The 27,577-nt window shown below is 43.1% G+C and overlaps 2 protein-coding genes across 8 annotated transcripts in view; both read left to right on the top strand.

The window, feature by feature from the left end:
* LOC129820897 (mitogen-activated protein kinase kinase kinase kinase 4-like) overlaps window positions 1–16,779 on the top strand; it is a 94,923-nt gene extending 78,144 nt beyond the window's left edge. For all 7 annotated transcript variants that reach the window (XM_055877991.1, XM_055877990.1, XM_055877992.1 and 4 more), the window contains 9 exons: window positions 1,927–2,041; window positions 2,313–2,480; window positions 2,586–2,729; window positions 6,138–6,272; window positions 7,215–7,315; window positions 7,470–7,619; window positions 7,777–7,936; window positions 8,075–8,214; window positions 13,555–16,779. In XM_055877991.1, coding sequence (XP_055733966.1) covers window positions 1,927–2,041; window positions 2,313–2,480; window positions 2,586–2,729; window positions 6,138–6,272; window positions 7,215–7,315; window positions 7,470–7,619; window positions 7,777–7,936; window positions 8,075–8,214; window positions 13,555–13,638 — 1,197 coding nt within the window. In that variant the 3' untranslated portion in view covers window positions 13,639–16,779. The remainder of the gene's footprint in view (window positions 1–1,926; window positions 2,042–2,312; window positions 2,481–2,585; window positions 2,730–6,137; window positions 6,273–7,214; window positions 7,316–7,469; window positions 7,620–7,776; window positions 7,937–8,074; window positions 8,215–13,554) is intronic.
* Window positions 16,780–19,280: 2,501 nt separating this feature from the next.
* On the top strand, window positions 19,281–26,845 carry LOC129820899 (interleukin-1 receptor type 2). The gene is made up of 10 exons (XM_055878000.1): window positions 19,281–19,427; window positions 20,878–20,965; window positions 24,106–24,373; window positions 24,614–24,785; window positions 24,926–25,103; window positions 25,314–25,406; window positions 25,608–25,673; window positions 25,779–25,914; window positions 26,000–26,145; window positions 26,570–26,845. The coding sequence occupies exons 1-10, from the start codon at window positions 19,410–19,412 to the stop codon at window positions 26,728–26,730; spliced, it is 1,326 nt and encodes a 441-aa protein (XP_055733975.1). The 5' UTR covers window positions 19,281–19,409; the 3' UTR covers window positions 26,731–26,845.
* The last annotated feature ends 732 nt before the right edge of the window (window positions 26,846–27,577 follow it).

The following is a 27,577-nucleotide window of genomic DNA, read 5'->3' as shown; positions in this document are numbered from 1 at the left end:
CCCGGTAGTGCTCTCTCTCTCGCTCTCTGTCTCTGGCCACCTGGTGGTGCTCTCTCTCTCTGGCCACCTAGTGGTGTTGTCTCTCTCTCTCTCTCTGGCCACCTAGTGGTGTTCCCGCACTCGCACTCGCACTCGCACTCTCACTCTCACTCTCTCTCTCTCTCGCTCTCTCTTTCTGGCCACCTAGTTGTGTTCTCTTTTCTCTGGCCTCCTGGTAGTGCTCTCTCTCTCTCTCTGTGTCTCTGGCCACCTGGTGGTGCTCTCTCTCTCTCTCTCTCTCTCTGGCCACCTAGTGGTGTTTTCTCTCTCTCTCTCTATCTCTCTGGTCACCTAGTGGTGTTTTCTCTCTCTCTCTATCTCTCTGGCCACCTAGTGGTGCGCTCTCTCTTTCTCTCTCTGTGTCTCTGGCCACCTGGTGGTGTTTTCTCTCTCTCTCTCTGGCCACCTAGTGGTTATCTCTCTCTGGTCACCTAGTGGTTATCTCTCTCTGGCCACCTAGTTGTGTTCTCTTTCTCTCTGGCCACCTGGTAGTGCTCTCTCTATCTCTCTCTCTTGCTCTCTGGCCAGCTAGTGGTGTTCTCTTGCTCTCTAGCCACCTAGTGGTTATCTCTCTCTGGCCACCTAGTGGTTATCTCTCTCTGGCCACCTAGTCGTGTTCTCTTTTCTCTGGCCTCCTGGTAGTGCTCTCTCTCTCTCTCTGTCTGTGTCTCTGGCCACCTGGTGGTGCTCTCTCTCTCTCTCTCTGGCCACCTAGTGGTGTTTTCTCTCTCTCTCTCTATCTCTCTGGCCACCTAGTGGTGCACTCTCTCTTTCTCTCTCTGTGTCTCTGGCCACCTGGTGGTGTTTTCTCTTTCTCTCTCTCTCTGGCCACCTAGTGGTGTTCTCTCTCTCTGGCCACCTAGTCGTGTTCTCTTCTTCTCTGGCCACCTGGTGGTGCTCTCTCGCTCTCTCTCTCTGGCCAACTAGTGGTGTTCTCTCTCTCTCTCTCTCTCTCTCTCTCTCTCTTTTTCTCTTTCTCTTTCTCTTTCTCTTTCTCTTTCTCTTTCTCTTTCTCTCTCTCTTTCTCTCTCTCTTTCTCTCTCTCTCTCTCTCTGGCCACCTAGTAGTGTTCTCTCGCTCTCTGGCCACCTAGTGGTTATCTCTCTCTGGCCTCCTAGTTGTGTTCTCTTTCTCTCTGGCCACCTGGTAGTGCTCTCTCTATCTCTCTCTCTTGCTCTCTGGCCAGCTAGTGGTGTTCTCTTGCTCTCTGGCCACCTGGTGGTCTTTCTCTTTTTTTTTCTGAGTGCAACTACTCTAGTTTCCTCCATGCTCTGTAGGTGTGGTGTTTCTCCCCCTCATTTTTAATTTATTTTTGACCAAGTTAATGGAATTTCACATAATTTCTTATTTTTTAGACTTTTTTTGAGACTAGGTTGTGCTGGCTTACATATCCTCGAAGGCACATTTTGATTATTATTTGTGGCTTTTAGTCACAGATGATTAAAGACATCTTCCAGAAACCCTCGTAGGACTAGGCTACAACATAGCATATTTCAGGAATAAACACAGGTCATTATTTTACCATGAAAAGCCATTCCTTGAGATGTTTTTGTTCCTCAACTTTTGTTATTTCCTGAACATTCCATCTGTTTTACCCACCACCATAGATACTTCTTGTTTTTGCCTGTTTCTCTTTAATTCACTGTGTGATTTTGTGAATAGTTTTTCCTGTACCTGATTTCTCTATGCTCCTTACACCTTACCCAGTTTCTTGGTTCTGTATTTCTATTTTTTAGTTTTGTGGTATTTATGGAGCTATGGGAAATGGTGTTTCATGTTTATACGTACACAAACTGCTGCCATTGTAGCCTTGGTCTAGGAGTTGGCTAGTAAGTCAATGACATAATGATTCTATATGTCTGTTGTTCTATTTACCTGCTCCTCTAGAGCCATTCTTCAAGCAACAGCATGCAGAAACACAAGTCCTCCTCCTCCTTCACTCCCTTTATTGACCCACGCCTCCTCCAGGTCTCTCCATCCGGCGCCGCTCTCAATAACCTGGGTAAGCCCCTCCCACCAGCTCCCAGCCCTCTTACTGGGCGACCAGTCCCCATCAGCAATATCTGAGGGGTTCTCTCCAGTGTCAACAAACATTGTGTTAGTTTCTGAGGCAACACCAGAGAACACCCGTTTATTCCAAACAAACGTTATAGAAATGTATACTAAATTTAGAACATTTATAGAAACGTATACTAAATATACAGAACTGAATATATATGATAGTAATACATAATCATGTATTTCCAACTGAATCCCTTCCTTGTCCTCTGCAGCTTTTGGGAACGACGCTAGGCTGGCAGAGGCACTGAGGGCGGACCCGTCGCGTAAAGGCTCCGTGGTCAATGTAAACCCTGTCAATACACGACCACAAAGCGACACCCCAGAGATCCGCAAGTATAAGAAGAGGTTTAACTCTGAGATCCTGTGTGCAGCACTCTGGGGTGAGTGGTCACAATTATCTCTGCTATGTAGTTATCACAGTAATATCAGTCTTCACTACCAGGTGACAGCAATCTAAATGCAAACCTGTGTGTGTGTGTGTGTAGGAGTGAACCTCCTGGTGGGCACAGAGAGTGGTCTGATGCTGCTGGACCGTAGCGGTCAAGGGAAGGTTTACCCCCTAATCAGCCGACGCCGCTTCCAACAGATGGACGTCCTAGAGGGACTCAACGTCCTGGTCACTATATCAGGTACACACACACAGTTACTATGCATAGATGGGAAAACAGACATTCAAATACGTGTGTGACACACACACACTATACGTACACATTTAATACACGTACATGGCTAGGGCTGATTACAAGGTTTTACTGCTAACCTACAAAGCATTACATGGACTTGCTCCTACCTATCTTTCGGAGTTGGTCCTGCCGTACATACCTACATGTACACTACTGTTACAAGACGCAGGCCTCTTTATTGTCCCTAGAATTTCTAAGCAAACAGCTGGAGGCAGGGCTTTATCCTATAGAGCAACATTTTTATGGAGTGGTCTACCTATCCATGTGAGAGACGCAGATTTGGTCTCAACCTTTAAGACTTTATTGAAGATTCATCTCTTCAGTAGGTCCTATGATTGAGTGTAGTCTGGTCCAGGGGTGCGAAGGTGAACGGAAAAGCACTGGAGCGACGAACTGCCCTTGCTGTCTCTGCCTGGCCGGCTCCCCTCTCTCCACTTGGATTCTCTGCCTCTAACCCTATTACGAGGGGTGAGTCACTGGCTTACTGGTGCTCTTCCATGCCATCCCTAGGAAGGGTGCGCCACTTGAGTGGGTTGAGTCACTGATGTGATCTTCCTGTCTGGGTTGGCACCCCCCTCGTGTTTGTACCGTGGGGGAGATCTTCGTGGGCTATACTCAGCCTTGTCTCAGGGTAGTAAGTTGGTGCTTTGCGGATATCCCTCTAGTGGTGTGGGGGCTGTGCTTCGGAAAAGTGGATGGGGTTATATCCTGCCTGGTTGGCCCTGTCCGAGGGTATCATTGAACAGGGCCACAGTGTCTCCCGACCCCTCCTGTTTCAGCCTCCAGTATCTATGCTGCAATAGTTTAGATGTCGGGGGGCTAGGGTCAGTCTGTTATATCTGATGTAGTAATTATCCTGTCTTATCCGGTGTCCTGTGTGAATTTAAGTATGCTCCCTTTAATTCTCTATCTCTCTGCCCTCCCGGAGGACTACCTGGCCTGATGACTCCTTGCTGTCCCCAGTCCACCTGGTCGTGCTGCTGCTCCAGTTTTAACTATTCTGCCTGCGGCTATGGAACCCTGACATGTTCACCGGACGTGCTACCTTGTTCCAGACCTGCTGTTTTCGACTCTCTCTACCGCACCTGCTGTCTCGATCTCTGAATGCTCGGCTATGAAAAGCCAACTGACATTTCTCCTGAGGTGCTGACCTGTTGTACCCTCTACAACCACTGTGATTATTATTATTCTATCCTGCTGGTCATCTATGAACATTTGAACATCTTGGCCATGTTCTGTTATAATCTCCACCCGGCACAGCCAGAAGAGGACTGGCCACCCCTCAGAGCCTGGTTCTTCTCTAGGTTTCTTCCTAGGTTCTAGGGAGTTTTTCCTAGCCACCGTGCTTCTACATCTGCATTGCTTGCTGTTTGGGGTTTTAGGCTGGGTTTCTGTATAGCACTTTGTGACATCTGCTGATGTAAAAAGGGCTTTATAAATACATTTGATTGATTGATGGAAAAACAGACATGCACACAGACATAAGGGGTCTAAGTGATCTCTCTGAGACCGTTCGTGCAAAGCAGACATAGTGTCTGTAGGTTCCTGCTTCTCTTTCCTGTGCTGTGGTCACATAATTGACTGTAGCAACCATCCAACGCTCGCTGGTCTGTGTCACCCAGTGTTGCGTCGGATGTCACAACAGACAGAGGAAATTGAGTAAATGGCCAGTTAGTGTAGGACGTCATACACTGAGTGTCCAAAACGTTAAGAACATGTTGAGTCCACCGCTTCCCACAGCTCTGTCAAGTTGGCTGGTGAACCATTCTTGATACACACGGGAAACTGTTGAGTGTGAAAAACCCAGCAGCGTTGCAGTTGTTGATGCAAACCGGTGCGCCTTTTGTCTTGTCCATTCACCTTCTGAATGGCACATGCACAATCCATGTCTAAATTGTCTCAAGGCTTAAATCCTTCTTAAACCTGTCTCCTCCCCTTCATCTACACTGATTGAAATGGATTTAAAAGATGACATCAATAAGCGATCATTTCTTTTTCACCTGGATTCACCTGGTCAGTATGTCATGGAAAGAGCAGGTGTTCATAATGTTTTGTACACTCAATGTATACATGTATTGCATGTCCACTGACACACACACACACACACACACACACACACACACACACACACACACACACACACACACACACACACACACACACACACACACACACACACACACAAAAAATGTCTGAATGGACCAAGCTTTGTGCACAGGGGCATTGTCATACTGAAACAGGAAAGGGCCTTCCCCAAACTGTTTCCACACAGTTGGAAGCACAGAACCATCTAGAATGTCACTGTATGCTGTAGTGTTGATTTCCCTTCACTGAAACTAAGGGGCTTAGCCCGTACCATGAAAAACATCCCCAGACCATTATTCCTCCTCCACTAAACTTGACAGTTGGTGCTATGCATTTGGGCAGGCAGGTAGCGTTCTCCTGGCATCCGCTAAACTCAGATTCGTCCGTCGGACTGCCAGATGGTGAAGCGTGATTCATCACTCCAGAGAACACGTTTCCACTGCTCAAGAGTCCAATAGCGGCAAGCTTTACACCACTCCAGCCGACGCTTGGCATTGCGCATGGTGATTTTAGGCTTGTGTGCGGCTGCTCGGCCATGGAAACCCATTTCACGAAGCTCCTGACAAACAGTTCTTGTACTGACGTTGCTTTCAGAGGCAGTTTGGAACTCGGTAGTGAGTGTTGCAACCAAGGGAAGAATATTTTTACACACTTCAGTGGTCCCATTCTGTGCGCTTTTGTGGCCTACCACTTTGCGGCTGAGTCGTTGTTGCTTCTAGACGTTTCCACTTCACAATAACAGCACTCTCAGTTGACCGGGGCAGCTCTAGCAAGGCAGAAATTTGACGAACTGACTTGTTGGAAAGGTGGCATTCTATGACGGTGCCACGTTGAAAGTCACTGAGCTCTTCAGTAAGGCCATTCTACTGCCAATGTTTGTCTATGGAGATTGAATGTCTGTGTACTCGGTTTTCTACACCTGTCAGCAACGGGTGTGGCTGAAATAACAGAATCCACTAATTTGAAGGGGTGTCCACACGGTTTTTGTATATATAGTGTACCTCCATTCATTGCAATAAGTTTGTACAATAAAACATCCTCTCTCCACCCATTACATGGAAGTATGATGAAGGTCCCCCTACACACTGATCTTGGGTCAGTTTGGCATGGCCCACACTAATGGTGGCTTTGGGGAGCGGAAGCTGATCCTAGACCTGTACCTATGGGAAACTTCACCCCTGTGCCATTACATTTAGATACTGTATCGTAGGTGCATTGTAGGTACCCAGACCCTTGACTATTCCCTTTGTCTGACCCTGTCTCGTGCAGGCAAGAAAAACAAGCTGCGTGTTTACTATCTGTCCTGGCTGAGGAACAAGATCCTGCACAACGACCCTGAGGTGGAGAAGAAACAGGGCTGGGTCACTGTGGGAGACCTGGAGGGCGCTGTGCACTACAAAGTTGGTACGTTCCATCTTCAACATGCATCTGGCCAGTCGGGTTAAAAGGATGGAACGTTATGATGTGGGGAGAAAATAAAAAATGTAGGACCGTTTTTTCATAGAAATTGATGCTATGGTCATGTGTCTGCACAACATGTTTAGGAACCACCAAAGACTGTTGATTTTTCATATGACCCTCCAAATGAACCAAACAATGTTTTCTCTCAGTTGGTCTTCATCCACTATGTTAGAATCACTATCTTAAAGACAGCCTGAGTAGGGTGCATAATACACTGGCACAGCACGTCATGTCATGACTGCAACATGGAAGAGAAAAAGTCAGAGTTTTGCAATGATAGGTACATCAACTTCCTGGAAGAGACGAGACCAGAGCGTTATCTCACGCTCCATCTCCCCAGATTAGTGATGTCACAGGCCAAAGTCCTGAATTTGCTGTTGTAAACCCCGCCTCTCTGTCAGAGCTGTCAGTCAGGCCATCTATGTTCTGCCCGTGAGTTTAAGCCATAGAATCGTGTATACTTTTTTTGTGGGAAAGTATACAATTGCTTCCTAATACGAAATACCCTCGGTCTACCCAGCGAACGCCATGTCCCAATTCTGTCACTTCTCTGAGTAAGATAATAAGACTGTAATATTATGTCAGCTAAAAGTATTTTGGTAGAATTACATCTCCTACTAATAATAGTACTGGGACAGAGAACTTAAAAACAATAAGACTGCTGAACAATTAATGAAATTACCCCTCCTCCTTTTAAAACATGAATTAAAATTGCATTGCTTGCACACATTTCACGGTAACATCTACATCTGTTGCATTTAGCACAGATGTAGATTTAGATTTTGATACTGTCATTAAAAGTCTTGAGGATGCTCTGAATTAACCCTGTCAGTTGGTGCCTCTTATGACATCTTCCTCATGTATCCCAACTGTTTTATTTCCCAGTGAAATACGAGAGGATCAAGTTTTTGGTTCTGGCCCTGAAGAACTCGGTGGAGGTCTATGCATGGGCACCAAAGCCCTACCACAAGTTCATGGCTTTCAAGGTGAACATTAAGGAAACCTAAGATACCTATGGGAGCTAGTCACTTCCATCTATTCAATCAGTTATGCAGCTATTGTGAATTGTTATGACAATCATACAATGACACACACACTACTGTATGTGAATGACCTTTGCCCCCTGGTTGACCCCTGCAGTCGTTTGGTGACCTCGTGCACAAGCCCCTGCTGGTTGACCTGACGGTGGAGGAAGGTCAGAGATTAAAGGTCATCTATGGCTCCAGTAACGGATTTCATGCCGTCGACGTGGACTCGGGGGCAGTCTACGACATCTACCTGCCCACCCATGTAAAAAAAAACACTAGTGTCTATGTAACCTCCTCCCTCATCCCCTTCTCTTTTTCCTCTATTTTTCCATGGAAAACTTCACTATTGAATTAACATTATTGAATTAACATGTTTCCCCCTCTTTCTCTCAACCTTCTCCCTCTGTCTCCCTCTGTAGATCCAGACCAGTATCCAGTCCCATGCCATCATCATCCTGCCCAACACAGATGGCATTGAGCTGCTAGTGTGTTACGAGGACGAGGGTGTCTATGTCAACACCTATGGACGCATCACCAAGGACGTGGTGCTGCAGTGGGGCGAGATGCCTACTTCTGTGGGTAGGTGGAGACACACACACGTACAAATACACATACACACTCACACAATAGGTCCTTAAATTAAGTGTTTGAACATGTTAACTCGGTTGTCATACCACCCACTCACCCCCCTGTCCCCCTCTTTGTCTTTCTCTGTAGCCTACATCCGTTCTAACCAGATCATGGGCTGGGGGGAGAAGGCCATAGAGATCAGGTCTGTGGAGACCGGACACCTGGACGGGGTCTTCATGCACAAGAGAGCCCAGAGACTCAAGTTCCTGTGTGAGAGGAATGACAAGGTTAGACCCCTAGACACATGCACATGCCAGTGTTTCCGTTAGACGGTAATAACTGGCTTTTGTCCGATACAAAAAAAATTGAAAATCAGATAAATAAAAATGTAACTTATGTATGTCACGTTCCTGACCTGTTTTCTGTTGTTTTTGTATGTATTTAGTTGGTCAGGGCGTGAGTTGGGGTGGGCATTCTATGTTATGTGTTTCTATGTTGGGTTAAATGTGTTGCCTGATATGGTTCTCAATTAGAGGCAGGTGTTTGACATTTCCTCTGATTGAGAACCATATTAAGGTAGGCTGTTCTCACTGTTTGTTTGTGGGTGATTGTTGCTGTGTCTGTGTTTTGTTGCACCACGCGGTACTGTCTCGTTCGTTCATTCGTTTTTCCTGTTCGTGCGTTCTTCGTTATATGTAGTTCTCATGTTCAGGTCAGTCTACGTCGTTTGTTTGTTATTTTGTAAATTATCAAGTGTAGTTCGTGTCAGTGTTCGTCTTGCCTATTAAATTCATTATGTCTACATACCTCGCTGCGTGTTGGTCCGATCCATGCTCCTCCTCGTCTGAGGAGGAGAACGAATATGACGACCGTTACAATGTAACTGGTTGTATGAATTTGGGATCTATCATCCCACAACGGTCCCAGAATCTGTTTTGAATAGGCTATTTCTTTCTCGATAAGCTGACCAATAGAATCGGTAGCCTAAACTTTTCTAGTATAGTAGATTGACGTAGGCTATCCTCGACTTGCATGTTCTGTTAACATGAATTACCATATTCTAAATGTGATTTCTGTCATTCTAAGCCCCGTGGGTGGACACCCTAATCAGGTTATACACCAATGCGTATGGGTGCGGTAAATTTCTCAATTGTCCGGTAAATTAAAATGTTGCCTGTCAAATGTTCGGCGCCACATTTTCCTAACGGAAAACCTGGCACGTACACACACACACACACACACACACACACACACACACACACACACACACACACACACACACACACACACACACACACACACACACACACACACACACACACACACACACACACACACACACACACACACACACACACACACACACACACACTTGGAGTTAATTACCTAGGTTGAGGGCTGTTTACACTAATAACTCTGTCCCTCTCAGAGCTCTGTCTCCTGTTAGTGTGTCACAAAGCGCTGACTCATCCTGTGTCCCAAGCAGACTCGGGACCCCATTCACTGAGTCTATCAATCGATCAATCATTCCATTGAAACATAGGGTATTTTTAGACAGACAGCAATTAGGCTAAAGTGGCCATCAAAGCTAGTTTCTGACCCTTCACTCTCCTTTGTTGACTAGTGGAGTAGGCAGAGTAATGCACAGCTATACACCAACTATACCCCCTGCTTCATTAAGAATGGCAAAATAAGGCTTTTGGTGCCTTTTTGTATTTCATGTTTGGAAACTTTTTAGCCTCTGTTGGATTTCTGTTATACACACCAATTAAGAGCTGAACTAGCTAGTATGTTAGATGAGTGGGACCAACCACAAAGCAGAAGCAGCTAAACTGGTGGAGAGAGCTAGTCTAGCCGTAGTTTCCCCATTTCCTATAGTCTCTCACTGATGGGAAAGATGTACAGACATTATGTGAGGTTGAAAAACTCCAAGACACTCGTTGTTTAGTTATAAAATCCCAATATCATTTTCAGTTTCTATATCTGGTAGGAATTAATATGTTTGTACCTTTTATTTAACTAGGCAAGTCACACAATTCTTATTTACAATGGCGGCCTACACCGGCCAAACCCAGGCAACACTGGGCCAATTGTGCACCGCCCTATGGGACTCCCAATCACAGCCGGTTGTGATACAGCCTGTATTCAAACCAGGGTGTCTGTAGTGATGACTCTAGCACTGAGATGCAGTGCCTTTGACCGCTGCTCCACTCGGGAGCCCAATATAGTGTTTCTGAGAATCACCAAATTCTACACTGAACAAAAATAGAAACACAACATGTAAAGTGTTGGTCCCATGTTTCATGAGCTGAAATAAAACGTCTCAGAAATATTCCATACTCACGAAAAGTGTATTTCTCTCAAATTTTGTGCACTAATTTGTTTACATTCCTGTTAGTGAGCATTTCTCCTTTGCCAAGATAATCCATCTGCCTGACAGGTGTGGCACATCAAGAAGCTGATTTAACAGATTAAACATTATACAGGTGCATCTTGTGCTGGGGACAATTAAAGGCCACTGTAAAATGTGCAGTTTTGTCACACAACACAATGCAACAGATTTCTACATTTTTGAGGGAGTGTGCAATTGGTATGCTGACTGCAGGAATGTCCGCCAGAGCTGTTGACAGAGAATTGAATGTTCATTCCCCAACATAAGCCACCTCCAACGTAGCTTTAGAGAATTTGGCAGTACGTCCAACTGGCCTCCCAACCGCAGACCATGTATATGGCGTCTTGTGGGCGAGCGGTTTGTGAACAGAGTGCCCCATGGTGGTGGTGGGGTTATGGTATGGGCAGGCATAAACTGCCGACAATGAACACAATTGCGTTTTATCTATTGGCAATTTGAATGCACAAAAATACTGCAATGAGATTGAGGTCCACTTTTTTTTAAGGTATCTGTGACCAATCTGTATGCGCAGTCATGTGAAATCCATATATTAGGGCCTAATGAATTGATTTGACTTTATTTATTTTAATACACATGGAATGTTTTAATTTTCCAGATGTTCCCTTAACATTAATCCAGCTTTGTGGGGACATTGTAGTGATGTACAGTCCGTTTCCTGCAGGCTTGGATGTCAGTCAGGCTTGGGTGTTTTTCTCCAGTGTTTCTGCCATGCTACTCTAATTTACAGTAACAGTCAAAAGTTTGGACACACCTACTCATTCAAGGGTTTTTCTTTATTTTTATTATTTTCTACATTGTAGAATAATAGTGAAGACATCAAAACTATGAAATAACACATATGGAATCATGTAGTAACCAAAAAATTGTTAAACAAATCAAAATATATTTTAGATTCTTCAAAGTAGCCACCCTTTGCCTTGATGACAGCTTTGCATACTCTCAACCAGCTTCACGGGGAACGCTTTTCCAACAGTCTAGAAGAAGTTCCCACATATGCTGAGCACTTGTTGGCTTCTTTTCCTTCACTCTGCGGTCCAACTCATCCAAACCATCTCAATTGGGTTGAGGTCAGGTGATTGTGGAGGCCAGGTCATCTGATGCAGCACTACAACACTCTCCTTCTTGGTCAAATAGCCCTTACACAGCCTGGAGGTGTGTTCTGGATCATTGTCCTGTTGAAAAACAGCAGCCCCGTTCTGTGAGTGTGTGTGGCCTAACACTTCGCGACTAAGCCGTTGTTGCTCTTAGACGTTTCCACTTCACAATAACATCACTTACAGTTGACCTGGGCAGCTCTAGTCACTGAGCTCTTCAGTAAGGCCATTCTACTGCCAATGTTTGTCTATGGAGATTGTGTGGCTGGGTGCTCGATTTTATACACCTGTCAGCAATGAGTGTGGTTGAAATAGCTGAATCCACTCATTTGAAGGAGTGTCCACATACCTTTGTATTATAATGTATATACTTTTGGGAAGTTGTTAGACTTCTTGATGTTTGATATAGCTAGGGCTTTACCATACCTTGTTTGGGTTGTATTACTGACTGCATATACAGGAATTCTCTGCATGGGGTTCACTATTGTCACAATCGTTATATGGTTGAAGAGAGGAGGACCAAGGCGCAGCGTGATAACAATACATCTTCTATTTATTGAAGACAAAAATGAAGAACACTTTACAAACTAAACAAAACAACAAACGTGCCGCTAAAGCTAAACAGTGCAGACACAGGCAACTGACATAGACATAGACAATCACCCACGAACTACCTAATGAATATGGCTGCCTAAATATGGTTCCCAATCAGAGACAACGATAGACAGCTGTCTCTAATTGAGAACCAATCTAGGCAACCATAGACATACATACACCTAGACTAGACACTGCCCCATAAACATACAAAACCCCTAGACAATACAAAACACATACATCCCCCATGTCACACCCTGACCTAACTAAAATAATAAAGAAAACTAAGATAACTAAGGCCAGGGCGTGACAACTGTTTTCTTATGATTCATTTTTTACCTTTTATTTATACAGGTTTTTCTCATTGAGATAACATCTCTTCTCCAAGAGAGACCTGGTCCAATAGCAGCAGGGGGAACAACGTTTCAGACAAAACAACTAACACAACATTAAACAAAACTATAAACACACATACAGTATAACAAAAACATTTTACGTTAAAAACACGAAAGTCTTGACTTAAAACAGCTGGCCTAAAAACAATTACTCTTCTATGACATATACATCGATCACGTGTTTAAACTCCACCATGGGAAATTTTAAAATGTTCAGGAGAGAATTCCAGGACCATGGTGCTAAGTAACTAAAACAATTTCTACCATGACCTGTTCTAATTTTTGGTACTGTTAGAAGTAAATGAGAATAGGACCGTAATTTATATTTATTTACCGACCTGACTACAAAAGAACAGAGATAAAATGGCATTTTACCCAATATGGCCTTATAAATCAGTGTATACCAGTGTTTAAGCCTACGCAAGGTCAATGATGACCAGCCAACAGCGCTGTAGAGATCACAATGATCTCACAATGATGTGTTAGACGTTTTTGATTTGTAATGAACTTGAGGGCTGCATGATCCACTTATCATCAACCCACACACCCAAATATTTGTACACTTTAACTTGCTCTACAGTATGTCCAGCCAATGTAGCAATGACATGATAAGTAACATACCTGGCATTTGAAAATACCATGCATTTTATTTTACCTGAATTTAGAACCAGCTTTAAATCATACAGATTCTGTTGTATGATGTTAAATGCTCTTTGGGCATTTTCAAAAGCCAAAGATAAACTACTACCACTTGAATAAAGAACAGTATCATCTGCATAAAAATGAACATCCGCTGTTTCAATAAGATCCCCAATGTTGTTGATATACAAAATGAACAACAGTGGGCCCAAAATAGAACCTTCCGCAACACCTGCGCACACCTCTATGGACTCAGATTTACAACCATCCACCATTAAACATTGTGTACGAAATATTAACATGACGACACACGTCTTGATTTCCTTTGTTACAATGGATCAGTGATTGTAAATTACTCAATCAGAAAAACATGATGGTCGTATGCATCTCTGTGTAAGAAGTTCACCCCTACCTTTATGATGTATCATTGAGGATGTGTCACTGATTCGTTTAGTTATTTATTGAGGTGTTTGTGTGTGTTTCCATCCGCAGGTGTTCTTTGCCTCGGTGCGGTCCGGAGGAGCCAGCCAGGTGTACTTTATGACCCTGGGGCGTACCTCTCTGCTCAGCTGGTAGAGAAAGACCATGCCCTCTCTACACTGGAAACCAACCAACCACGTTTTACCCAACGTTCAGTGATGCCAACGGACAAAAGCCAACCATCTCCGTCTTAGCTACGACCTTCGACCCGGAGCATCATGTTATATTGAGGATACATACAACATCCAGATGCTGTCTCCCCAGCCGTGAATACCAGATATGAGAATTGTTCAAAATTAAGTTAATTGATTATAAAACAACAAAAATAAAGGGGGAACGGTTTGCCCCGCTGTGGTGCTCAACTGATTGTGGACACGTCTGTGCGGGGTCGTTGCCCTGAACACCTGTGACCTCTGTGTGTGTCGTTCCTAGTTACTAACTGTGCTGTGGGCTTGAAGTTTACTAACTACTCTCTGCATCTTCTGCTCGTATTTCAGGAACCCCCCTCCACCCCACCCTTTTCCTTGGCGAGGGAGGAGCAAGGGTGGAGCATACAGTGTTAATGCTACAGTAGTGTATGTAAATGTTTTTCTGTTTGGTGCAATGATTGCTGACTGCAAGGGGGCAGGGGGGGGGGGGGGGGGGGGGGTTGTTGAAGCTGTCAGTCATGGAGGAGGCGGGAATAGAGAAGTCAAGCAAGGGAGCCAATTTGTTCTATGCCATGATGACAGAAGGTGGAAGGGGCCAAGGCGTTTTACCGTAAATCTGGTAGTATCTGAGAGGACTCAGCTGGACTGTGTGTTGATACAGTTAAGACAGCTACAATATTTTAATGGGCGGGGTCAAAGAAAAGGGTTTTATCCAGATTCAGACTTCAGACTAGTATTTTTTATTATAAATTCCCTAAAAAAAGTGAAACTGTGGAGTTAATATTTATTTTACCTTATTTTCTAAAATCACATTTGCACAGTCTCCAGTTTGCTTGATTTTATTCCAACCCACAACACATTGAAGTGTTTTAGGAGTTAGAGAGAGTGGGTGGGTTAGATAAAGGAAACAATGTCTATGTATAATAACATTTAATTTAATCTCATCCATAGTTTCAGTGGTCATGGTAGTGGATCCCTCGGTGATCCGGCTTGGACCATCAGAGGGTCCAGGATGGAGGACATGGTCCGGATGTGAATAGACAGATATAATAAAAGAGAGTGGAGGAGAAGGGTAAGGTGATAGTATAGTATTTTGTGTGTGTGTGTGTGTGTGTGTGTGTGTGTGTGTGTGTGTGGTTGTAAAGGGGCCAATAGATGAGAGAGGAGGGGTGTTGATGTACGTTTTTGTAGCAGAAAGGTTACACATGGTCAGCACAACTCAATGGACTCCTAGTCAGTGGATGGAACAAAACGGTGTTTTATTGTTCTTTTGATATTTCAGCTTTTTGTTTTTCATTTGTATCTTTACATGAATGAGGTGCACTAAGTGTCAAGAATGTAGAAAGAAGTATACTGTGTGGTGGTCAAAGGCATGAGACTTTTATTTGTGTTCCTTGTCACAAGTGATTGATTTCGATGTTCAATTTCAAAGTAACACAAGTGAATACTAAATGATGGCGCCTCTATTAAAGATGTTGATTTTCCTTTCACAAACTCAATGTTTTAAAGTGCATCAGAGCTGGAGAGGGAGCAGCTCTGAGTTGAGACGTTGCTAGGTTATAGTAGTTTTCTGTGGGGCCAGTATGCTCACAGTAGCCTAATCAACCTTATTCACCAACAGGGCTTAGTCCTCAGTGTAACTGTAAACAACATGACCACGCTTAGCTAAGTCGTCTTGAGCGCGGTACGTTTGTCCATCGTGTGCAATGTCAGCTTATCAATCAAGGGAAGGCAATACAATACAAAACAACTTGTTTCAAATCAGAGGAGAGCAGTTTGGTCACCAGGAGCCAGAGCACCATTGACCTGACCGTTGTGATTCTACAGCTCTCGTCTGAAGGTGTTCATGACGGAAACCCACTTTGGGCTGAATCTTTTTTTTCACTGTTAAAGGTTATAGTCTGTACAGATATGTGAAGAAGACTATTCAATTAACTGCAATATCCCCTGCTACGGCTCTCCCACAACAGTGTATCTAACCTTCGTTGATCATGGTGACCAACAACAACATCAACAGCAGGCTATTATCTTGAGGAGGATTTTCCTAGTTTTCCCACAGAACACAACTGTGTTTTAATGGTGGTGATGGATCAAAGCTATTTCACCCAAGGGGACAGACTCTGTACACTCACTATGTGTCCGACAGTGGGTCAATGATCTCTGAGTTGGGTCTTTCTCGTACTAACAGTCATGTCATGATGTGTGTAGAACTGTGGGAAAGGCATTGCAAATTACATGTCACAGAATTGTTTCACGAGCCAAATTCTTGAATATGGAAGAAGAAACCAGTTTGAAGAGCGAACCCCAATGCTGTATGTGTGTGTTTAATAGCCTCCCAATGCTGACCCACTATGTCTTTCTGGTTGCATCAAGGCCTTCATTAGTGGCATAAGTTACTTTATTAAGATTATGATTATTGATATTCTTATTAATGGAAAAAAAAATACATTTTTGCAATCTGAAAAGCAGTCGCTTGCTGATTTCACGTTTTAAAAAAAGTGTTAAGATGGCAACATAAAAAAAAAAAAATAATTACAAAACCACTTCGTTGATCTCACTTGAAGCATTTTGTATTCTTAAATTTTAACTTGGTTAAGAAGCTTAATAATGGTTTCTGTAAGTTTATGTACTCTGCAGTGGTTGAATATTATCATGCTTACGTTAGGTCGAGAAAATTGAAATGTTTACAGAGGCAACGTTTTGTTACACTAATGTGCATCATAATATTTATGTTTGATTCTGAATTTCTTTTTTTTTTTTTGCTTGTTTTGTATTGAATGTTATTTTAGTCAATAAATCCTAAATGATGCCATTTTTCTCTCTCTCAAATAACCAACTGACAACACAATAAAGAATACACATGCAATATTTAATTTTCCAGATGTTCCCATAACATTAATCCAGCGTTGTGGGGACATTGTAGTGATGTACAGTCCGTTTCCTGCAGGCTTGAATGTCAGTCAGGCTTGGGTGTTTTTCTCCAGTGTTTCTGCCATGCTACTCTAATTTATGTCCTCTCTATGTATGACAGGAAGTCCTGTATTTTCCTGAAGGTTTTTTTTCTTTGAATAAACGAAAGTAATTTAAAGACTTTCTGGAGTATAATTCTCTACATCTTTTTCCTAGGGTTGCCTGTTGGTTACCCCTTTGCAGCTATAATAGCCTCCACTCTTCTGGGAAGGCTTTACACTAGATGTTGGAACATTGCTACGGGGACTTGCTTACATTCAGCCACAAGAGCATTAGTGAGGTCAGGCACTGATGTTGGGCGATTGGGCCGGCTCGCAGTCTGCATTCCAATTCATCCCAAAGGTGTTTGATGGGATTGAGGTCAGGGCTCTGTGCAGGCCAGTCAAGTTCTTCCACACCGATCTCGACAAACCATTTCTGTATGGACCCCACTTTGCATGGGGGCATTGTCATGCTGAAACAGGAAAGGGCTTTCCCCAAACTGCTGCCGCAAAGTTGGAAGCACATAATCGTCTAGAATGTCATTGTATGCTGTAGCGTTAAGATTTCCCTTCACTGGAACTAAGGGGCCTAGCTCGAACCATGAAAAACATCCCCAGACCATTATTCCTCGTCCACCAAACTTTACAGTTAGCACTATGCATTGGGGCAGGTAGCGTTCTCCTGGCATCCGCCAAACTCAGATTCGTCCGTCGGACTGCCAGATGGTGCATTTCACTACACCTGCAATAACATCTACTAAACACGTGTATGTGACCAATAAAATGTGATTTGATTTGAAGCGTGATTCATCCCTCCAGAGAACACATTTCCACTGCTCCAGAGTTCCACGGCGGCGAGCTTTACACCACTCCAGCCAACACTTGGCATTGCGCATGGTGATCTTAGGCTTGTGTGCGGCTGCTCTGCCATGGAAACCCATTTCATGAAGCAGCTCGGTCAACTGTTTGTCTATGGAGATTGCATGGCTGTGTGCTCGATTTTATACACCTGTCAGCAACGGACGTGGCGGACATGGCCAAGTCCACAAATTTCAAGGGGTGTCCAAATACTTTTGTTTAAATAGTGTATGTCCACACAAATCAATGGCCTGGAATTTATATTATGATGGCCTTGTTCATCTAAAGAAATTCTATGTGTTTACTAAACTGTCCATAACTCAACTTCTGCAAGGAAGTGGTTGGAATATACCAGACCTGCACTTAAAGATTTGGTACTAGGGATGGTAGAGCCAGTGTCATGAAGGTCTGTAGCTGTTCTCTAATATACAATATCTATGTTATAAGTATTGTGTAACTGTGTATCTCTTAAGGTTTGTTTGAGGCGAGTGTGTAGGTGGTAGACATGAATCTGGATTGGTGTGTGGGTGTGAAAGCTCAGATGGAAAGGAGAAGTCACGATAATGTCATGTTTCTGAACAGAAAATGTTACTTAACTTTAACTTATGTAAGGTAGCTTTGTCTGTTTCAGAAAAACCATTACGTCTGGAGACGCATCATCATCCTCTTTCTTTCATATATAAATCCCTCTATATTTTCTCCAACTGCACCCGGTGACCTCATGAATAGGAATAAATAGAGTTGATCTATGACATCACGGTTTCTGGGATATCAGCCCCTGCTCTTCAATAGGATTCAGTGTTAATGTTAGCCGAGTCGTATCAAAACCAATCTAGTTGGAGAGTTCCCAAAACATGCAATGACGCTTAGTCAATTGCCGCTACAAGTCACTGAACCCTACTGCCGTCCTAGAGATGATGCATCACTCCCCATTGTTAACAAATATTTGTTGGAGCAGATGATTGTGCGTGACTACAATACACTGAGTTAGTTGGCACTTAGTATCAGCACAGTGGGGACAGATACTATCTTCCAACATGGTGACTAATATGAGACTAATCTTGGTTAATAGCATGCTTATTACTACAGAATTGAGACATGCAGTGAGTCAGACGCCTAACTATAAGTGCTGTCACTCACCTGGTAAGTGTCCTGGGGAATTTGATGGGCATATGACACCCAACACCAAGAAAACTAACAGTTTAGTCACATGGTGGACGTGTACGTGGCTGCACACATACTCATGCACACGGACACACACACCCCACAGCTATGGGAGTTCAGTTACAATTGCAGCAATCTACACAGACAGACACAACTGCTTTTCATCCCTTCTGTCTTAATCTTTGCAGTTTGTTAGTGAACTGGATTGCTTAAACTGCTGTTTATTTCCTCAGTGTGACAGTATAACATGCCTGTGTTCTCATAAAGCAAACATGTTTAAACAGCAGATGTCTAAGGGAAGAGGAAAACAACAGATGTAAATAGTTATACCCGATGTCTGTCTACTACTACAAAGCAGTTAATCAAACTGAGGTGAACCAATATTGGGTTAAGTTGGAAAATATATAAGAGTACATTTGTACAATACAAGCCAAACATACCTTATTGACTTTGTGTATGTTTGTACTCATGTGTGTTAGTGTGTGTGTGGGTTTTTTGTTTTGGAAGTGGTGAGATGTCTTCATCATGAGCTGAGCTGTCCATTTTATTGGGAAACGTCAGAAATTTCTACGCTGGGAGGGAAATCTTTAGAATTTTCCGGAAGCGGCTAGTCTGACTGACAGTCACATATACTGTATATAAGAAGGAACATGTCACACTCAGAGGTCCACTGTGTCTTCTTCACTCTGGTGGTGTGGATTTACTGGAACTGAGCCACTGTCACTACCTCATCACTGGCACCATCATGGTCACCTGGGCAAACGTGAGTACTGATTCTATTCAGTAGTGGAAACTGTGTGAAGTACATAGAGCAAGCTGGGGTTAGTGCTTTAGAATAAGGAACACTTTAGGAACTTTAGAATAAAGAACACTTTAGGAACTTTAGAATAAGGAACACTTTAGGAACTTAAGAATAAAGAACACTTTAGGAACTTTAGAATAAGGAACACTTTAGGAACTTTAGAATAAAGAACACTTTAGGAACTTTAGAATAAATAACACTTTAGGAACTTTAGAATAAAGAACACTTTAGGAACTTTAGAATAAGGAACACTTTAGGAACTTTAGAGTAAAGAACACCTGAGGAATTTTAGAATAGGGAATAGTAGGTAGATAGATATTTAATTGTCTTTTGTCAATGCTATACATCAATACTATATTGATTTAAACTTTTAGTTTGTTCTGCTGTTGTTTTTATTAGTGTAGTCAGATATTTGCTGTTAAGACTTGTTTCACTATATTCAATATTTTTACATTAAAATATACACTGAATGTACAAACATTAAATATACTGACCAGGTGAATCCAGGTGAAAGCTATGATCCTTTATTGATGTCACTTCTTAAATCCACTTCAATCAGTGTAGAGGAGGGGGAGGAGACAGGTTAAATAATGATTTTTAAGCCTGGAGACGTATTGTTAATGTGTGGCATTCAGAGGGTGAATGGGCAAGATGAAAGATGTAAGTGCCTTTGAACAGGGTATGGTAGTAGGTGTCAGGCGGACCGGTTTGAGTGTGTCAAGAACTGCAACATTGCTGGGTTTTTCACGCTCAACAGTTTCCTGTGTGGATCAAAAATCGTCCACCACCCAAAGGACATCCAGCCATATTGACACAACTGTGGGAAGCATTGCAGTCAACATGGGCCAGCATCCCTGCGGAATGCTTTCGACACCTTGTAGAGTCCATGCCCCCTACGAATTGAGACTCTTCTAAAGGCAAACTGAATATGAAGTTGTTCGTAATGTTTTGTACACTATGTGTTTATATTACACCATGTCTACCTGGGTGTAGCTCTAGAATAAATGTATATTACTGATATTATTAGTCTCTCCATGAGAAGCAGAGAGCAGGTACTCTTCTACTAGATCAGCTGACTTCAGAATTACATCAAATCACATTCCTGCTGAACATTTGCTATTATATCATTTACTGAACTGAAACTTTGACAATACACGTTTTTTATAACTTCCAGCAGTATAGATAGATATCGGGTTTTACCCTCAGAGTTCTGTTTTTCATCAGAGCTACCCCTTTGTCAGCGACTTCTGTCTGTGTGGGTGTGTCAAAAAGGATTTTATGTCACATTACTTTTTTAAGAGAAGTGAAAAGTGTCTCCTGATCTCAGACACACTCCAACATTACAAATTTAGCATGTGATTATAACAACACTCTGGATGCAAGGTCTACACATATGTTATTATTCCTCCAGTATGCCATGGTTATCCTCCATCTGCTCTCGGCATTGTTCATCGCTCGCTCTGCCTGTGGACTACGACTACCTCCGCTACCTATGATAGGTAAGTGTGTGTGTGTATCTGTCTCTCTTTCTCGCTCTCTCTCACACATTTGCGTCTATATATGAATGTGACTGGTCTATGACTTTTTCCTAAGAATGTACAGTGCCTTGGGAAAGTATTCGGACCCCTTGACCTTTTCCATATTATGTTAGGTTACAGCCTTATTTTAGAATGGATGAGAAGAAACATGTCATCAACCTACACACATTACCCCTTAATGACAAATCAAAACAGGTTTTTAGAAAGGTTTGCTAATTTATTAAAAAAATAAACGGAAATATTACGTTTACATTTTGGCAGCGATTACAGTCTTGAGTCTTCTTGGGTATGACGCTACAAGCTTGGCACACCTGTATTTGGGAAGTTTGTCCCATTCTCTGCAGATCCCCTCAAGCTCTGTGAGGTTGGATGGGGAGGGTTGCTGCACAGTTATTTTCAAGTCTCTCCAGAGATGTTTGATCGGGTTCCAGTCCGGGCTCTGGCTGGGCCACTCAAGGACAGTCAGAGACTTGTCCTGAAGCCTCTGGTTGTGTGCTTAGGGTCCTTCGCCCCCAGTCTGAGGTCCTGAGCGTTCAGGTTTTCATCAAGGATCTCTCTGTACTTTGCTCAGTTGATCTTTGTCTCGATCCTGACTAGTCTTCCAGTCCCTGCTGCTGAAAAAAATCCCAAATGCATGATGCTGCCACCACCATGCTGCACCGTAGGGATGATGCCAGGTTTCCTCCAGATGTGACGCTTGGCATTCAGGCCAAAATCTTGGTTTCATCAGACCAGAGAATCTTGTTTCTCATGGTCTGAGAGTCTTTAGGTGCCTTTTGGCAAACTCCAAGCGGGCTGTCATGTGCCTTTTACTGAGGAGTGGCTTCCGTCTGGCCACTCTACCATAAAGGCCTGATTCGTGGAGTGCTGCAGAGATGGTTGTCCTCCTGGAAGTTTCTCTCATCTCCACAGAGGAGCTCTAGAGCTTTGTCAGAGTGACCATCGGTTTCTTGGTCAACTCTCTGACCAAGGCCCTTCTCCCCTAATTGCTCAGTTTGGCCGGGAGGCCAGCTCTAGGAAGAGTGTTGGTGGTTCCAAGCTTCTTCCATTTAAGAATGATGGAGGCCACTGTGTTCTTGGTGACCTTAAATGCTGCAGACATGTTTTGGTACCCTTCCCCAGATCTGTGCCTCGACACAATCCTGTCTTGGAGCTCTACGGACAAATCCTTCGACCTCATAGCTTGGTTTTTACTCTGATATGCACTGTCATCTATAGGACCTTATATAGACAAGTGTGTTTTATTTTTTTATTTCACCTTTATTTAACCAGGTAGGCTAGTTGAGAACAAGTTCTCATTTGCAACTGCGACCTGGCCAAGATAAAGCATAGCAGTGTGAACAGACAACAACACAGAGTTACACATGGAGTAAACAATAAGCAAGTCAATAACATGGTAGAAAAAAGAGAATCTATATACAATGTGTGCAAAAGGCATGAGGTAGGCAATAAATCGAGTAATTACAATTTAGCAGATTAACACTGGAGTGATAAATCATCAGATGATCATGTGCAAGAAGAGATACTGGTGTGCAAAAGAGCAGAAAAGTAAATAAATAAAAGCAGTATGGGGGGTGAGGTAGGTAAATTGGGTGGGTAGTTTACAGATGGACTATGTACAGCTGCAGCGATCGGTTAGCTGCTCGGATAGCAGATTTTTAAAGTTGTTGAGGGAGATAAAAGTCTCCAACTTCAGAGATTTTTGCAATTCGTTCCAGTCGCAGGCAGCAGAGAACTGGAAGGAAAGGCGTCCAAATGAGGTTTTGGCTTTAGGGATGATCAGTGAGATACACCTGCTGGAGCGCGTGCTACGGGTGGGTGTAGCCATCGTGACCAGTGAACTGAGATAAGGCGGCACTTTACCTAGCATAGCCTTGTAGATGACCTGGAGCCAGTGGGTCTGACGGCGAACATGTAGCGAGGGCCAGCCGACTAGGGCATACAGGTCGCAGTGGTGGGTCGTATAAGGTGCTTTAGTAACAAAACGGATGGCACTGTGATAAACTGCATCCAGTTTGCTGAGTAGAGTATTGGAAGCTATTTTGTAGATGACATCGCCGAAGTCGAGGATCGGTAGGATAGTCAGTTTTACTAGGGTAAGTTTGGCGGCGTGAGTGAAGGAGGCTTTGTTGCGGAATAGAAAGCCGACTCTAGATTTGATTTTGGATTGGAGATGTTTGATATGAGTCTGGAAGGAGAGTTTGCAGTCTAGCCAGACACCTAGGTACTTATAGATGTCCACATATTCTAGGTCGGAACCGTCCAGGGTGGTGATGCTAGTCGGGCGTGCGGGTGCAGGCAGCGAACGGTTGAAAAGCATGCATTGGAAAGTGTGCCTTTCCAAATAATGTCCATTCAATTGAATTTACCACAGATGAACTCCAATGAAGTTGTAGAAACATCTCAAGGATGATCAATGGAAACAAAATGCACATGAGCTCAGTTTCGAGTCTCATAGAAAAGGGTCTGAATACTTATGTAAATAAGGTATTTCTGTTTTTTGTTTTTTTAAATACTACCGTTCAAAAGTTTGGGGTCACTTAGAAATGTCCTTGTCTTTGAAAGGAAAGCACTTTTCTTTTTTTTTTAAATAACATTGAATTGATCAGAAATACAGTGTAGACATTGTTAATGTTGTAAATGAATATTGTAGCTGGACACGGCAGATTTTTTTATGGAATATCTATATAGGCGTACAGAGGCCTATTATCAGCAACCATCACTCCTGTGTTCCAATAGCACGTTGTGTTAGCTAATCCAAGTTTTTCATTTTAAAAGGCTAATTGATCATTAGAAAACCCTTGCAATTATGTTAGCACAGCTGAAAACTGTTGTCTTGATTAAAGAAGCAATTAAAACGGGCCTTCTTTAGACTAGTTGAGTATGTGTAGCATCAGCATTTGTGGGTTCGATTACAGGCTCAAAATGTCCAGAAACAAAGGACGTTCTTCTGAATCTTGTCAGTCTTTTCTTGTTCTGAGAAATGAAGGCTATTCCATGCGAGAAATTGCCAAGAAACTGGAAAAAGTCAAGGGTTCTGAATACTTTCTGAAGGCACTGTATGTATACATTTATTGATTGTAAGTGATGTGTTTCCCCAGATGGCTGTTTCAGGGTGTCTCCAGAGCCGGAGGTGTTCCGTGTGCAGGGTGAAGCGGTGGTCCTAAGCTGCCTTGTGTTCGACAGGGTCCTCTACAAACGATTCTCCCAGGCTAAGGCTGGTTACACCTATGTCATCGCCAAGGGAAATGGGACGAAGGGCATTGACCCTGACGAGGGGAAAGAGGGGCGAGTCCTGCAGCGTGAGCGACAGCTGTGGCTCCTCCCAGCTCGAACTTCTGACTCCGGAGAGTACCCCTGCATCTACAGGTAGATAAATAGTCACAGCCATTTGCATAAGGCTTTCCCTTTAGTTACTTACTTTTACTGCAGTATGTACAGTATGTAAATATGTCTACCTGTCGTATATTGATGTCTGTCAGTTGAACACTTTATTATATTTTGACATGGACAATGTCATGGAATATCTAACATATCCTAAGCACAGGTTGGTTATATCCTGTGGTATCAGTGCTTAATATGTATTGCTTTTTCTTCTGTCATTTTCAGAAATGAGACATTATGTGTAATTGGAAGCATCACTCTACAAGTTTATGAGACCAAGCAAACTGATATTGAGAAGTTGTCTTATCCCATCTCTACACCCGTGGGACGAAATGTGTTAATCAGATGTCCTCATTTAAAAGACTTCAACAGGACTGACGAAATAGAGTGGTATAAGGTGTGTGCCAACAATAGGCTACCTTTATTGCAGTCTTCCTTTATGGTTTGGTTTGTTTTGTAGTTTGTGCATCTAGCTATGAACCATCTACCTAAAGCATGTCTGGAGTTTTCTTTACTCAACTGTTTCCATTCACACAGGACTCCAGCCCGACAGTGCTTCCTCTTGGCAGTGGGCGCTACCAAAGACAGAGACAAGACGTGATCCTCATCTCAGACGTGAGGCCAGCAGACCAGGGCCTCTACACCTGTCAGCTTAGAGTCCACGTCAACAACCTCCAGTACACAGTCAGCAGGACCATTAACCTCAATGTAAAAGGTGGAATACCATAGCACGACAACAGCTTTATGGCTTTATCTGAGAACCCACTGACTGAATCCTGTGAATACCTCTTCATAGTTGTCCCATCATTTGCTCAATATTTTTAACCCACCATTTTGACAGTTGCTATGCTCCTGACTTATGTGCGGCTGTATTGGTCTACTATGTTTTGTAATGGTGGTGTGTTCTGTGGACCTCTCTCTCCAGTACCTGACCCAGTTCCCTACACTCAGACCACCAGGCCCATCTTTGACCCAGACACAACCCCTACCCCTAACCCTGGTCTCAGCACTGTGGAATGTGAGTGGATCTATCATTATGCGGCTCAGAAAACAAATGTCAATAACAGGACTTTCTATTTTTGACCAATTCACCTCTTCAAAAGCATAAATAGCTTTTTGGTGTGTGTCACTTTATGTTGTTGATCGTATACTTATGCTTAGGCTAGTGTAGTAGTCTTGGTCCTGGCTTTGTCTAACGCCTGTTTCTTTCCTCTTTTAGCCCCAGCAGTTGTGTCCCCTAAGATTGTGTCCCCTGCCAATGGAACAATCTTTGAAAGTCCATTGGGTTGGTGAAACACATATGCATACTCTGTTTAACTTGAAAACCTATGTTTTGATTTTGGCTTACCTCAGTATTCTAACTGTACCACCTCTATCTAACCACATCCAGGCTCTGTTTTGGAGATATCCTGCCAGGTTTTCACAGGGAGCCAATCAGCGGACGCCACAATGGTCACATGGTTGGTGGACGGCCATTCATTGGATTCGTCCAACCTTGGTGGGCGGGCTGTGTTGAGTCAGAGGAGGTAATACATATTGCATGTGTCTCTTTAATTGTGTACAAATATAATGTGCAAGCAAGCTCAATGAAGATTATTGCTTTGTTACCAGGGTAACCACAGTGGCTGGGGGTTGTTATGTTGAGGTGAATCTGTACATCATTGAGCTGTGTGAGGAGGATACAAGGGCAGAGCTGAAGTGTGTCACTCAAAACCAGGGAGGAAGACAGGAGGTCATTGCACAGTTCAGAGTCGAAGGTAGGCCCATCTCAACTAACATATGATACATGCATTAAACCTGTACATATTGATCATTTTAAACCAGGCAATTTGGGTCCTGGATGTTGATTGACTGAAAGCATGTGGTATATCAGACAATATACCACAGGTATGACACAAAATTACTTGTTTACTGCTCTAATTACGTTGGTAACCAGTTTATATAGCAATAAGGCACCTCAGGAGTTTGTGGTATATGGACAATACGCCACGCACGGCTAATGGCTGTATCCATGCACTCCGCGTTGCGTCGTGCATAAGAACAACCCTTAGCCATGGTATATTGGCCATATACCACACCTCCTCAGACCTTATTTCTTAAATGTACCATTGATTATGTGATTGAAACTCAAAGCAAGCCATGAAATGTGTGTGTGTTTCACTCGCTCTCTCCCTTTCTCAGACCCCAGGTCCACATGGCTGATGATGGGTGTAGCAGGGTCTGTTTGTTTCCTGACTGTGGTCTCCGTCTTCCTTTACCTCCTCCTAAAACCCAGAGGAAAGGCTGACTACTTCCTGGCTCGACAGAACAGCACCTTTAGCTCCACTTTTAGCTCCACATAAACACCTCCCAAGTGATCTCGCTGGCTATTTTTCTGTTGTTTTGTTACACAGTGTATACAAAAGTTGACTTACTTTAAACATAATGTATACAATGTATTATTGTTATTAAAACACATTTTTTAATGAATATAATAAATAAAATATTTTATTTTTATATGAACATGATCCATTTCTGATAAAGAATAAGGAGCTGAGGTGACAATGACAGAAGGTTCTGGTAGGCTATAAGAGCATTCACTCCTGTTCATCAGTGACCCGTGAACCACAACAGCAATAGTCACACAGGGATTCCAAGGTAGTAAGAAGTATCACAAAATTATATTTTAGCATGTAGGCCTACATATGACAATAATTATATTTGTATCATTATTTTTGGTGGAATGAAATGAGACCCCTTCAACCATGTTATGGTTAAGCAATAAGGCCCGAGGGGGTGTGGTATATGACCAATATACCACGGCTAAGGGCTGTTATTTAGCACAACGCAACGCGGAGTCCCTGGACACAGCCCTTAGCCATGGTATATTGGCCATATACCACAAACCCCAGAGGTGCCTTATTGCTATTATAAACTGGTTACCAACGTAATTACAGCAGTGAAAATACCTGTTTTGTCATACCCGTGGTATACAGTCTGATATACCATGGCTGTCAGCCAATCAGCATTCAAGGCTCGAACCACCCAGTTTATTATATACCTTTGCTAAGATACCACTAGATGGTGATACATTACAAGGTGATGAGACTCACACTCAATACATTCTCTCTGTGAAGTCAATCACAAAAAATTCTGACCTGAGTCATGCTGTGGTTAAAAGTTGGAGGTAATTTTCTACAGCAAGAAGGA

This window comes from Salvelinus fontinalis, chromosome 23 (genome assembly GCF_029448725.1).
Source record: "Salvelinus fontinalis isolate EN_2023a chromosome 23, ASM2944872v1, whole genome shotgun sequence".
Classification (NCBI taxonomy): Eukaryota; Metazoa; Chordata; class Actinopteri; order Salmoniformes; family Salmonidae; genus Salvelinus; species Salvelinus fontinalis.
Note: the sequence above shows the minus strand (reverse complement) of the source record. Positions and strands in the feature narration are given on the sequence as shown.